This window comes from Nicotiana attenuata, unplaced genomic scaffold, assembly GCF_001879085.1.
Source record: "Nicotiana attenuata strain UT unplaced genomic scaffold, NIATTr2, whole genome shotgun sequence".
NCBI lineage: Eukaryota > Viridiplantae > Streptophyta > Magnoliopsida > Solanales > Solanaceae > Nicotiana > Nicotiana attenuata.
Genome location: NW_017670639.1, coordinates 249,595 through 263,080, shown reverse-complemented (window position 1 = coordinate 263,080; position 13,486 = coordinate 249,595). Strand labels below are relative to the sequence as shown.

Below are 13,486 nucleotides of genomic sequence, written 5' to 3'. Positions count from 1 at the left end.
AGGATAAATTATGATGGCTTTGAAATGGGGCATTTGCATCTATACCCGCTTTTTGGGTCACCTTTTAACTTATACCCGCTTTGCAAAAAAAAATTGCAAGCGTACCCACTTTTCGCGTAACTTCTGACATACGAGCCTGAAGTAGCAAAAATTCATGTTTGAAGTTTAACTTCAGAATGTTTTGCCTGAAGTTAGCAAAACTTCAGATATTTTTGCATTAAGTTTGGCCTGACTTGCAAAGGCAATCACGCAAACTTCAGTTCATAGTGGAAATGGTAAACTTCAGTTCAATAAAACTACAACATGTTTTGGCTGCAGTTTTTGTTTGTAATTGCTGAACTTCCGCATTCTAGTAGCTGAAGCTTTGTTCTGTATTTGCTAAACTTCAGCATGTTTTAGCTGAAGCTTTATTCTGTACTTGCTGAACTTCAGCATGTTTTAGCTGAAACTTTGTTTTGTTTGTGATGAACTTCAGCATTCTAGAGCTAAAGTTTGTTTTGTATTTGCTGAACTTCAGCATTCTTAGAGCTGAAGTTCTAAACAACAATGAATTTAATAAATCATAATTAGCAGCTATTGATGCTGTTCATCTCAAAGATTAAAGAATGAAAAATATTTTCGACATGAAAACAAGTTATTACAGATAAATTAGAACCAAAGACCGATGTGCCTGTAAAGCTAAAATATCTAAGAGGTTAAATTATTGTGAATAAGACCAAACTGAACATAATGAGACAAGCAGATATATATGAATCATCAGGCTAGAACGCATAATAATTTCTCAAGCTTCAGCATTCAGTAATCGAAGGAGGAGAAGGAGGAGGAGGAGAAAGAGGCCTGAAGTTGTTTAAACAGTGGGGGTACTAGTTAAAACTTTTTTAAAAAGTAGGTATATATTAAATGGGGCGACCAAATAGGGCGTACCCGTAATTTTTACAATGTTTTGAAATAAATAACACACTCACCTTTTTCATTTTTGTGACAGTATTCGAATGGACATGGAATTAAAGTTGTGATTGAAAACATCACATCAGTGTCAAAATTTGGCAGTTTAATGATTCTAAGTTTTTGAAAGTTGTGTTAGTTGCACAGATATATAATGGAGTCTAACAATTTCTGAGTGTGCCAAAAGAAAAAAAGGTCATTTAAATTGAAATAGCGAGAGTAGTAATTATTTATTTAGCTTAATCATGTGGCCTCAGGCATGTTATTTCAGCCATTTTAACATGAGCAAGGGCCCCCAAATTGTACAAAATACACACTTGATAATGAAAATGTTTTTTTTCTGAAAAAAAGTAAAAAAAATCTACGAACAAACGGGTCAAAAAGAAGAAGAGATTGAAGATATCCTTTTGTGAGTATGAAATACTGATTTGACTTACGAACTCCTTTTTTCCTTTTAATTGGTCAACTGGAATTACAAACTCGTTAAATTTGAATTAGGCTATTTTGGAATATGGAATTGGAAAGAGGAAAACTGTTGGGAAACTAAACTAAAAAGACAAATTCAATAAGAGCTTTTAGTGCTTTTACTGGCACAGAATATAGATATTTCTCAGATTATTCAGAATTTCAAAGTGCAGATTTTTCAAAAATTTACTTGCCTCATTAACAAAAGATAAGTTCACTAGCAATACATCAATACAACATTAGTTATAGTAGGAACTAGTATAACGAGTCAGGGTCAGGTAAATTCAATAATAGACACTTCTTGGCATTCCAATCTTCCTTTCTCCTTTCAGGCATAGGTAATGCAGTTATTTCGATACGAAATACCTTCATGTATTATATCATAAAAAAAGTGCACAAAAAAATATACATACATATATATATATATATATATATATATATATATATACCTCGTAAAAAAGGAATACGACTTAGTATAAGCGTATGATAAAACTACTCATAGATGACACATACCTAGGCTACAGCAAAAGCTAAAACTATACTTGAGCTTCAAAGTAAGCAGGCAAATTATTGGAAATGTTATACAGCTATGTTTTCTATCTTGCTTGAGACAATTGTATAGCTTCTTGATCATGTGTTGAGTCTTCAGCCCACATAAACTGGCGCGACATGAGGGAGAATTGTTGATTTCTGACTTCCTCAAGCTGTTCCCACTCTGCCCATCTTTCAGCTAAACCAACACCCTGAAGCATAGTGATCACTTCTGCCATTTTAGGACGTTCCTCGGGTGAACTTTGGGTGCAAAGCAATGCAACTTGAAGGATTATCTCAACTTCTTTGTGATCATAGGTTTTCATGTTTCCGTCCACAATGTCACCAAGCCTTTTCTCTCTTAGTAATTTCTTGATCTGTAATTTTTCCCAATAACATATATAGTCAAAATAGAAACAAAAAGGAACTTCAATCCAAATAAAACAGCATATTTAGACAAAAAGACAAACGGTTACATAGTTGACAGGATGTTGGACATTCTCTAGCGTGAAAGCTACTTGCATATTTTGTTGGATGTTATCACTTTTTAACTTGTCTATTTTTCTTTATGACTTGTTGTTACCACTTGTTGCCTCTTTAGCCGAGGATCTATCGGAAACAGCCTCTCTGCTCTCCCAGGGTAGGGGAACGGTCTGCGTACTCACTACCCTCCCCAGACTCTACTTGTGGGAACTCACTGGGTTTGCTGTGTTGTTGTGTTTTTCTTTATGACCATACATTCATTTTGACATCCACAATTCGGCAACACAAATCTTGTGGATATGTTGAACTTTAGAGATCTAACATTGACTTCCGTATAACAATGCGTCTTGCAGTCGTTTTATAGAACTTGCCTTTCACTTTGGTAGGCATCCTCTTATCGCATAATATTCCTGTAACACTCCATTTCAACCAGACTATTTAATTGCGTATGTATTACATTTTCATCTTTAATATTATTCTGCAGGAAAATAGAGCCTATATCTAATGAAAGATCATTGGTAGTTGGAATTATATTGCATAACCTTCTCTCTACGACATTACGAGTAAAATTTGTCCTCCTCTCTCTATATTTTTTATACTATATTCCTGTTTTTCCTATGGTTGCTTTTACTGATTCAGCCCAAAAAAAAAAAACATGAATACAGTACACCACCCTAACCTGGTCAGCACCTAAAAGAAGAGACCCGTGGGTATACCAAATTCGCATATGCAACTTATAGCAAAAGAACTGAAGTCAAAATATTTGGTATTAATTATCAGAAAAATGGAAGTAGGACTTACATGATCCAGTAGTAAGACATCTTCCTCTTCTTCAAGCCGTGAAAAGTCAATTGCACGTTGCCCCGTTACAAGTTCTAAAAGGGTAATACCATATCCAAACACATCTGTTTTCTCAGATGATTTTCCAGTAGATAAGTATTCTGGGGCAATGTGGCCCATTGTTCCACGAACTTGAGTTGTAATATGAGTCAGCTTTGTATCAACTAATTTTGCTAGTCCAAAATCTCCAAGAACAGGTTCAAAGTTATCATCTAGGAGGATGTTTGCTGCCTTTAGATCTCGATGAATGATCTTAGGATCACAATGCTCGTGTAGGTACTCTAGACCGTGGGCTGCTCCAAAAGCTATGCGTCTCCTCGTTGGCCAATCCAGGGCTTTCTCTCCCGGTTTTAAATCTGAAAAAAGTGAAAAAGAGAAAAAAAATCCACACGTATAGAATCAGAGGCAATATCCTAGTGTTCACAAAAATCATGCAAGCAACTATACTTTGTACTATTGTCACAATTGCCTACAAAGAACCATTTGAAAAACAACTAAACACTTTTCGGTTCTTGACAGTGCCAGTAACTTGGTGACATTGAGTTAAAATAATAGTGTCATTCTTCCGTAATGGAGTCTATTTGATTAGGAACCCGAAGGGGCAAAAATCGATAATCATGATATATCTTTCAAAATCCAAATTGAAATTTATGAGAAGAAAGATTTATATAAGCCAAATTTTATGTCTTCCTTTCAAATTTCTTTTTGACCAGTTATTCCCATAGCCTCAAAACTAGAATCTGTTGGATGTAGCATTTCAGGATACTACACAACCTGGATATATTCTTGTATTATATGAGACTTGATTGCTATGTCAATTTTGTTTACTTATGAAGCAACCGAGCAATGGCCAAAACAAAGGTTCAAAGATTGACAGGAAAAGCAAGCTAAATTCATTCGGAAAATATACACAATGCGTTCATATTTTAATCAGAGATCCACTTTTTTATCACTTGCTAATCAACTTTCGTATTCTAATATGACTAGACTTTCTAACTAAGAAATACTGAACAATATCAAGAACAACAAGAAAAGTTCTGAGTAATAAGGGCATACCTCTTAGCCGATATGCCAGACTAAGATTCTGCATAAATGGATAAACAAGAATCCGCTCAGAAGAGGTTGTACAGAACCCAATCAAACGTAGAAGGTTCCGATGAACTGCAACACTTATCAACTGCACTTCCCTCAAAAATGCAGCTTCCCCACCAGGATTATGGTAATCCGTGAGTCTTTTCACGGCCACTTTTGTGCTGTCTATAAGATAGCCCTTGTACACTTTACCAAATCCTCCATGTCCGATAATGTTGCTTTCACTGAAATTGTCGGTTGCAATCTGTATCTCGCGCCATGAGAACCTTCTGAGTTGGCCTAAGGAAATGTTGCGCTCCACTTCACCTAAAATGCCGAAAAAGTAGATGGCATTAGCAGTTACTTTCTAAAAAATGCTGTGACAAAATCAAGGAGATCTAAGATATGGACTGCAATCAATTAAGGAATTTTGTTCAATTACAGCACATCTATTTGCTTTTTTGCTTTATGTGTCATGTTATACTTTTTCCAGACGGGTTGCAATAAATGTGAGAGGTTTAGCTTATAGGTAACAATGCAAGGAATATGAATTAATGTAATATTACAAATAGTGTTATACTATCATTGGCTCTGACATATTTCCTCTACTTATGTGCATTTGCAGCTCCGGATGATTTGCCTTACGTGTATTGTAGTTATCACTTGTTATCTTTTCCAAATAAAGTTAGCTTGAACACTGCTCAAATAATGAAACTCTTGTGATGTCTTTTAGTGTTAGCTAATACTTAAAAAAGGCAAATAATTCACCAGAAAAATCTAGATTTATTGGGAACTGAACAAAAAAAAGGGTATTAGTAGCTTTCAGGGCATGTACAAAAATACCGTATGACAGTTAACCTAGTCTGGATATCTTTATCAATTTCCAATTGAGACATTATTGAAATCTGAAACTACACACAAAAGGAAAAGCTACTGTTTCTGTTGAAAGAAATAGGAGTAAAGCATACCTTCCACATCGAAAAATTGATCATGTTTATGCCTATGATTGCATCGGTATGTGACAATAGCCCCAACTAAGAGAAGAAGGAACGCACCACAGCTTGCACCAGTAATAACAACCTGGAGTTGTGGTCTTCTGGTCGGAACTGCTGAAACAATTATAACTTAACAACTGTTTCTAGATCATTTGTTGGCTAGAACTTGAAGACGCACTTGTGAAAAAACTAATAACCTGGGATGGAGGAACTAGAAATACAAGGTTGCTGAATGCCATTGCCACAAGCAAGATGAGTTCCTGAAAAACTGATATGATGATGAATGATGTTAAGCAACTAAAGTCAATATTTAACAGCTCCAACTTGAATGATGCAGTCTAGGATGTACTGTTACATTTCTCTCCTTTCCGATTTTATATAATCTAATTTCCAACCATAGTAGGACCTGTAACACATCCAGGATACATCTAGGTTGTACTATTACATTTGAAGAGTAGCTTAATGATCAAAAGGGGAAGCAAGTTATTACATTCCAACACTAAAGGTTTATTACTGCATCTTGCATTGCTTCACATGAATGAGCATAAATTATTACCAAATGTAACCCAATGCAATGCACAAGTTCACTTAACATGACTTTACTAAAGATTTTCAAATATATTATATTCTTTTATATTAGAACTATCAAGAACTCATGATACATTGTCGAAGACGAACATTTAGGAACTACTTAAGTAACCAGAGGTGTTCTTTTCCTTTTATTTCTTCTTTTGATTGGCCAAGGAGAGCGAAGAGGAAGAATGGGTTAGTAACTGCATCACTTAAATGATATTGTTTTTTATTTTTATTTTTTCCTTTTGTCACTGCAGCTAACATGACAAATTGTACAGCCAACTATAAAATGCATTAACATGACTTTGTCCGCTCCAGCAACGTTGTGCATTGCAACAATAAGTTTGATAATAGTCTTGTGTGTTTCAAGTACGTTAAGAAGCACATCGCTCCTTTTGAACATTCCGTCATGGTTGTTAGAATGAAAAGCAAGAGTTCTGACCATGTGAAGATCAAAGCAATATATAGAAGTTCCCGTAAGATATTATTCTAAAAATGGAACAATTTTGAGTATTCTTTATCACAATTATTATTTTGTTTTTTATGGTAAAAAACATAATACAGTTACCATAGTTATTCATGATAAAAGGAAGGAAGTTTACTTCCAATGGAGCTAAAGGTTCCAAGTTCCACTAAACCGACAAGGTATCCAGATAAGATTGTGTAAAGACAATATATATCTGTGTGCAAGGGAGGATTAGAGCTCAACATCGCAAGCAGAACAACTATTTCAAGGCTTAACAAGTAGAAAGAAACAGAATAAAACGATGACATTACTTGTATGTTGGTATTGAAAACAACTGCGGTGGGATACCTCCGTTCAGATCATTGGAGGACAGGTCCCTGTGAGAGATAAAACAGGTAAGCAGCACAGCAGGAGAAAGTTCCATAAATAAATGAAAACATCAAACATCAAAAGAAGAGCAAAAGATTAACATAGTTCTTACAGTTCCTTCAAGCCTGTGATATTTACAAGTGAGTTTGGCACAGTTCCAGTTACATGATTTCCTCTCATGACCCTGATGCAGGACAAAAGGATATCACAGCAAGACTTTGTTGCAAGAATGCTCTATACTGAAGATGTGTGAATTCCAAACCGTTTAACAATAACAGTGTTGAGGTCTTACTTAGAGAAGCGGACTGGTACTTTAGGCAAAAAGGAGAGAAACAAAGAAAAACAATCACTTACAAATGCTTAAGATTGTGGAGCTGACCCCAAGCTGCTGGAATAGAGCCATAAAACCTATTGTTTGCCAGATTCAAGTTTTGTAGACTTGACACGCTGCTAAGGTAATCAGGTAAGACACCAGATAGATCATTATCCTGTAAATCCCTGCATAGACCAAAAGCATTTTAGACGCTTCATGACTTTCCTTGACCTGCCAAGACACTGAAGATTAGTGTCAAAATTGACTAAATAATTTTCCAAGCAGCAAGTTAAGATAGTTAACACTTCATATTTTGGCTTAGTGATCATCATGCTTCATTGCCTGTTCAAAACTTGTCATGGACTTGAATTTGCTACTTCCCTAACTGTGGCTCCCATTTATACAAGGGGATTCAAGAAAATTCTAGGATGTCACTGTTAGAATTTAATCCTATTATCTAAAGCAACTTTTGAACCCCCTTTACTATGATACTAGAATTTTTCTTCATGTCAAGGAAATTAAACTGCTTACATATAACCAAAACAAATCATTTTTACACTATTTGGATAGTGTAATTTCCCGACAAAGGAACCCCCTTGACTCCACTTAGATCCACCACTGTCCCCTAATGTGGCAAATATGTCCAAAATTTGATACCACTTTCTCCTGATGAACTAAAGGAGGGAAAAATAAAACAAAGCAAGTTCTGAACTACTGCTAAATGTGCTGTTCGAAATTCCCACAAGGGTGATGACTTCCATCCTTGAAATACTAAATTATCTAGTTATGTGATTGGACACATCACATGTACCTGATTACTTTTCCTGGGTTGGACTATACAACTTGTATACATTGAGAATTCAAAAATCTCCAATAACAAATTCATATACAATTGCCTCTGATACATCTTGATGATTCTCGTAGAAGATTCTTTATACAGAAGGAATTTACCAAAAGAAACTTAAGACTAATCAAAGTAGCATAATCTCAAGCAGGTGAAAGATATGCAGGATAAGGAAATAAGAGAAGGAAATAAAACTTAGTAATTTAATACAAAATGCAGCAAACTTACAAGCTAACCAAAAATTTCAATTTGGTTATCAACGGCGACAGAGTTCCTGAGAATCCGTTAGAAGCTAGGCTCCTGTATGATAAAAATATTTAAAAAGTGAATAAACAAAACTGTCTAGATCAATACGCGATTTGTGTCATGATTTTCGGCTCGTACTAAGGAAATAAAATGTAAGTTCCTGCAATATTCATTTACTTAAAACAGAAAGAAAAGAACTTACAAGGATATGACATTTCCATTTCTGCATGTAACATGAGACCAACTGAAACAGGGAGACACTAAATGAATGTTCCAATCTGTGATTCTATTGTTGGAATCATTCAGAGCCCTCAGCAAATCAATCAAAGCATGACCTGAAATGATGACCAAAATATTAATAACAGAAGCGATTCAATAAAAACAACAACAACTACTGCACCTCAGTCCCAAACAAGTTAGGGTCGGCTCTATGAATCCTCACTTCTCCATTGAAGCTCAACTTATTGATATTTTTGTTTCTTATTCGTCGGGTGCTATGTACTGCCTATAGTAGTTCTTGAATTACGTTACAAGTCGAGCTATGATGCCCATATAAGCAACCATCACTTTAAAATCATTTCAATTGTACCAGAACATTGAGGATGAAGTCAGTACAAACTGAATGTTGATATGTATATTTTGAGGCCATTTAACATGAATTTGCAGCTGATATTCAATAGTCTATCTAACGTTTTCTGATTCAGCTAAAATAGTTTAAGGAGAACATACACTTACTTAAATGGGAACTATACTCTCTCTTTTTTCCTGATGAAAGCAGCATGGATTTTATGAATGACAAGAATCGGGACCAGCAACCACAATATTCAACAAAGTGAATAGATAGGTCTCTTCCCCAAATAATAAATTCCATTCACGAAATTTTTTCACAGATTCAGTAACCAAAACCTATAACCCGTACCTTCAATATCATCATCATTTGCGGAGAGACCATTGCTGCAGAAAAGTAGGAGCATCAACAAGTTCAAGTGAAAATGCCGGAAAGAAAAGGCCGCGGACATTGAATTTTCTCTATCAACCATAGGAGAGCTTCCAACTGATTGTTTTCCTTGTTTATGATATTCTACACAAAACAAAATATCCAACAATGAGGAGATTTATGAACTTTTTCCGAATCGTATCCACGGAGGAAATGCACACAAAATTGTTAGGATCGAAATAATCAGGTGTCATGCGGAAGCTAGTAAAACAAATCTTGAATAACGATAAATCAGACAAAAAAGAGAAATATACCAAAAGAGACACAAACATCTAACGTGGTTCGGTCAATTTGACCTATATCCACAGGCGGAGATGAGCAATCCACTATATAAAAGAGAGTACAAAATATCGAGAGAACAACCTCACGAAGAGTCAAACACAAGTGACACACTAACACTTGTCCCGAAAAGTTGTCCCCCTAAACAAAACTCTCAAATCCATATGGCTACATTGTGGATGCTACTGAATAAGAAGGAAGGATCCTCAATTTATAGAAGTCCAAACTTTTTCCTCCAAGAAGAGGGACTAGCCAAATATGAGAGATTTACAATATCCTTCCAGAAAAAGAAAAACTCAATTATGGTAAATATATTGTCATCTACTTCAAAAGATAGAAAAACTAAATATGGTAAGAAAATCGGGACAAACACCTAACAAGAATAACAAAGAAACATCAACATGACTTGCAATTTGTATTAGAGAAAAGGTGACATGTAAAACTTCTTCCATGTAATGATGTCAAAGAAATAGGCATTGTCCTGATGCAGCATGATGAGGATTCCCATTGATTCTAAAAGTAACCTCTTTTTTTGTGCCACCAATTTAGTTAATGCTCAATTTGTGCAAGAATAGAAGAGCCAAAATTAATTACTGTTGCTGAAAGGCTAGCGTTCCTAGACAAGAAGATTTCAGCAATCATACAAAGGCATACTTCTATGAAAGAAACTAATAGTGTTGGAAGATATCAGCTCGTGGGGCTAAGTCGTTTCTATGCCTTTTTTCATTTTGATATTTACTTATGCATCAGAAATAGCTTCTCCACCTTCATAAGGTAGGGGTAAGACTGCGTACATACTACCATTCCCAGACGCCACTTGTAAGATTACACTGTGTCTATTGTTGTTGTATATTTACTTATGCTACTAAGATATCAGAGTCAAATTCTATTCTTTTTTTCATTTTGCAATTGTGTTTTTACTTGACCTGCTTCGTGATTTTAAAGCATTTCCACCAGTTAAGATTACTACTAAGAACAGACTTTACCACCTTATTATATAGCACTATGGACCTGCTCATGTACCTCTCCAGTTAATTCTAGACAGACATATTAGTTGCAGCCAAGAAACTTACAACTAAAGGTCACTTCAGTTAAGCATCCAGTAAAGAGCCTTCCAGAATATCGAGGGTGGAGCTACCCTTATCCAAGGGGAGTCAATTGGCACCCTTCCCCCTTTAAATTACACTGTATAAACTGATCAACTGACACCATAAATATGTTATATGTTGAACTTCTTTGTATGTTTTCCTGAGCTGAGAGTCTACCGGAAAAGTAGGAGTAAGGTGGTGTGCGTACACTATATCCACTATACTGGGTATGTTGTTGTTACTGTATGTTTACTTCTTTACCATTTCTGCTGCATTTAAAGGACAAAAACAAAATGAACTCTAGCTACCATGCCAGACCCCAGTTCAATATACACTAAAGATCAAGAAAATAATAAAACATGTATATAGACAACTGACCAGGAAAAGCCATGGATTTTGAAGGCTGCAAAGAATGATGAAGAAATACAAGTAAGAGTAGTAGTAGCAGATAGTAATTGACATCATGAATAGCAAAGATTCAATTCAAATGGGCAATTGAGGGGGGTTTAGTGTAGGAGGGACCCACCAAGCATTTTCAAGAAAAGCAAGAATAGAACAATTTTTGAGAGAAGGGTAAAGAGTGAGTGGAACTAAAAAGAGTCTACTTGGAGATGAGTGAGAAGCCCACTACTAATACAGGAAAAACCACATTCTTCTTTTTGCTTTAATATTCAGAAGCTTCTTTATAGCATGATCACATTCCCCTGTTGTTTAAAGCAAGAACAATATCTTTTTTTTATTTGGATAATGATCATGTCACCAGTTCCCATATTTTCTTTTCTCCCCTTTCTTTTCTTTTTTTGGGTTTTTCGCTATCTCATTTGTGACCTCTTGTTAATTGAAGAAGAATTTTATTTATCCTACCAGAATCCTTTGAGGTAGAATATTAAGTCGATAGAATTTGAAGTTATGAAGATTGTTTATGGGTTGATTAATACTATATGAAATGTTTTGTGTTGAATAATAATGTAGGAATTGTTATGTGGGGATAGATTACTTTTTTATCTTTAATTACTCTTGCTTATGTAGGGATACATGTATTCTTATTTTATATTGTATTTCACAAAAATAATACGCACATTCTTAGATATAACTTGTGTAGGTATTATCAATGCGGAACTTAATAAGGCAACCAAGCGTTGTATTGAGTTAACGATTAATTTTTTCCTATAGACTTACGGAGTTCATTACTCAAATGGTTACTCAACTATCCCAAATTATTTTCGAAAGTCATTTTACTTTCATTTGTAACAACAAAGTCACTGAACTATGCCTATTGCACTCAGAAGGTCACTCAACTAGATTTTCCAAATTTTGGATTGTCAAATACCTATTTTACCCTCTAAATTATAAACATTTATCTTCTATTTATTCTTTTTAAACTTTTTAATATTATAATTTTCCTTTTTTAATTTATATTATGGACTTACCTATAGAACAAATAAATATTATTTATAAATAAAAAAAATAAAAGTATTTAAGCATATATAATGTTGTAATAACAAAATAATGAGCATAGTAACAAAATTTAATTAGAATAATTTTTTAGTAATAATGATTTTAGTACTAACAACAAAAATTCAAAAATTTATTTACACAGAATGAAAGAAAATAAAGGTTGTAAACTATATATTCCATGCACGTAATATAAAAATAATTATTTAAATAAAGGTATTTTTATAATATACATTATATATTCTTAAAAATTATGCTCAATTATGTTATTATATTTCTACCAACTTTTCGACGGCACAAAGTTATGTCACTGGAAAGCAGGGGGACTATCTGTATAGGGTAAAATATGCTATGTTAAGTCGTGCTTGGAATATATATAATATGATTGAGCATAATTTTCAAAAATATATAATATATATTATAAAAATACTTTTATTTAAATAATAATTTTATATTACATGCATGGAATATATATTTTACAACCTTTATTTTCTTTCATTCTGAATTGTTTAAATATATTATTAAATTTTTGTTGTTAATACTAAAATTATTATTACAAACAAATTATTCTAATTAATTATTTAGTATGCTCATTATTTTGTTATTCCAGCATTATAGATGCTTAAATACTTTTTATTTTTTTAATTTGTAAATAATATTTATTTATGATGTTTTAAACGTTAATGCCACACAAGAGGGTGGGGGGGGGGGGGTTAAATTGTGTGGTATCCAATTTTTTGCTTAACTATTCTATAGAAGAGCCTGGTTCTTCTAGGTGTTCCAACTACTACTGTTTGCGGAATAATAAATACTGAAAGTAAATAACACAGAGATTTTTATGTGGAAAACACCTGGCTCAAAAGGTGAAAAAACTACGACCTACTACTCAGTATGATTTTCCCAAACTTCCACTAAAATCACTGAGCCAAAACAACATTTACAAAACTCTTTGTAAACCTAAGGATTAACTCTAATCCCGTTGTAGCACACAGCCTCAACTGTTGCGACAACTTCAAGTTAGCTATAACTTGAACACTCTAAGTACCTAATACAATTGCTTCTATGAAACCTGAAAGGTACAATTTTAAACCACCTACTAGAATTGAACTAGAATAAAAGAAAGACACAATGGAACTGATTCTTCTATCTCGTTCAAGTAGCTTCAGGAGTGCACACTCAAATCTCACATAAATTGCTTGCAAAATCGCCATGCTCTTTTGCTCTCAATTTAGTTTAACTTTTGCATTTGTGCAATACCTGTAAAAGAGAACAATCACTGTTATTTAATAGGTTAGTAATCGGAGTTTGATTCGGACTCAATTGCTGTTCTTCTATCGCAGAAGAGTTCACGATGATATCAAACTCTAACACTATCTTTATCCTGGATTGTGTTCTCTTCATATAAGGAGACTTTTCTCTCCTTATCTAATATGCAACCTTTTCGGTCAGATCATGAGATATTGCTGCTTTATCAGTAGGACTCATCTCCTTCACGTGCCTCTCACATGTATAGGTTGATCATGACT

At 34.3% G+C, this 13,486-nt stretch overlaps 1 protein-coding gene across 5 annotated transcripts; it reads right to left on the bottom strand.

The window, feature by feature from the left end:
• Positions 1-1,745: 1,745 nt before the first annotated feature.
• LOC109241800 (probable LRR receptor-like serine/threonine-protein kinase At5g63710) lies at positions 1,746-11,212 on the bottom strand. 5 transcript variants are annotated; one of them, XM_019408584.1, is made up of 12 exons: positions 11,032-11,099; positions 9,061-9,222; positions 8,344-8,476; positions 8,124-8,195; positions 7,093-7,236; positions 6,851-6,922; positions 6,681-6,746; positions 5,528-5,598; positions 5,304-5,444; positions 4,321-4,662; positions 3,226-3,620; positions 1,746-2,318 (listed from the first exon to the last, which is right to left on the bottom strand). In XM_019408584.1, the coding sequence occupies exons 1-12, from the start codon at positions 11,036-11,038 to the stop codon at positions 2,007-2,009; spliced, it is 1,917 nt and encodes a 638-aa protein (XP_019264129.1). In that variant the 5' UTR covers positions 11,039-11,099; the 3' UTR covers positions 1,746-2,006. The 5 variants fall into 5 exon arrangements, with proteins under 5 accessions (XP_019264129.1, XP_019264131.1, XP_019264127.1 ...); XM_019408586.1 differs by lacking the exon at positions 11,032-11,099 and adding an exon at positions 11,111-11,212 and having other exon boundaries at positions 1,747-2,318; XM_019408582.1 differs by lacking the exon at positions 11,032-11,099 and adding an exon at positions 10,884-11,021 and having other exon boundaries at positions 1,747-2,318.
• Positions 11,213-13,486: the final 2,274 nt, after the last annotated feature.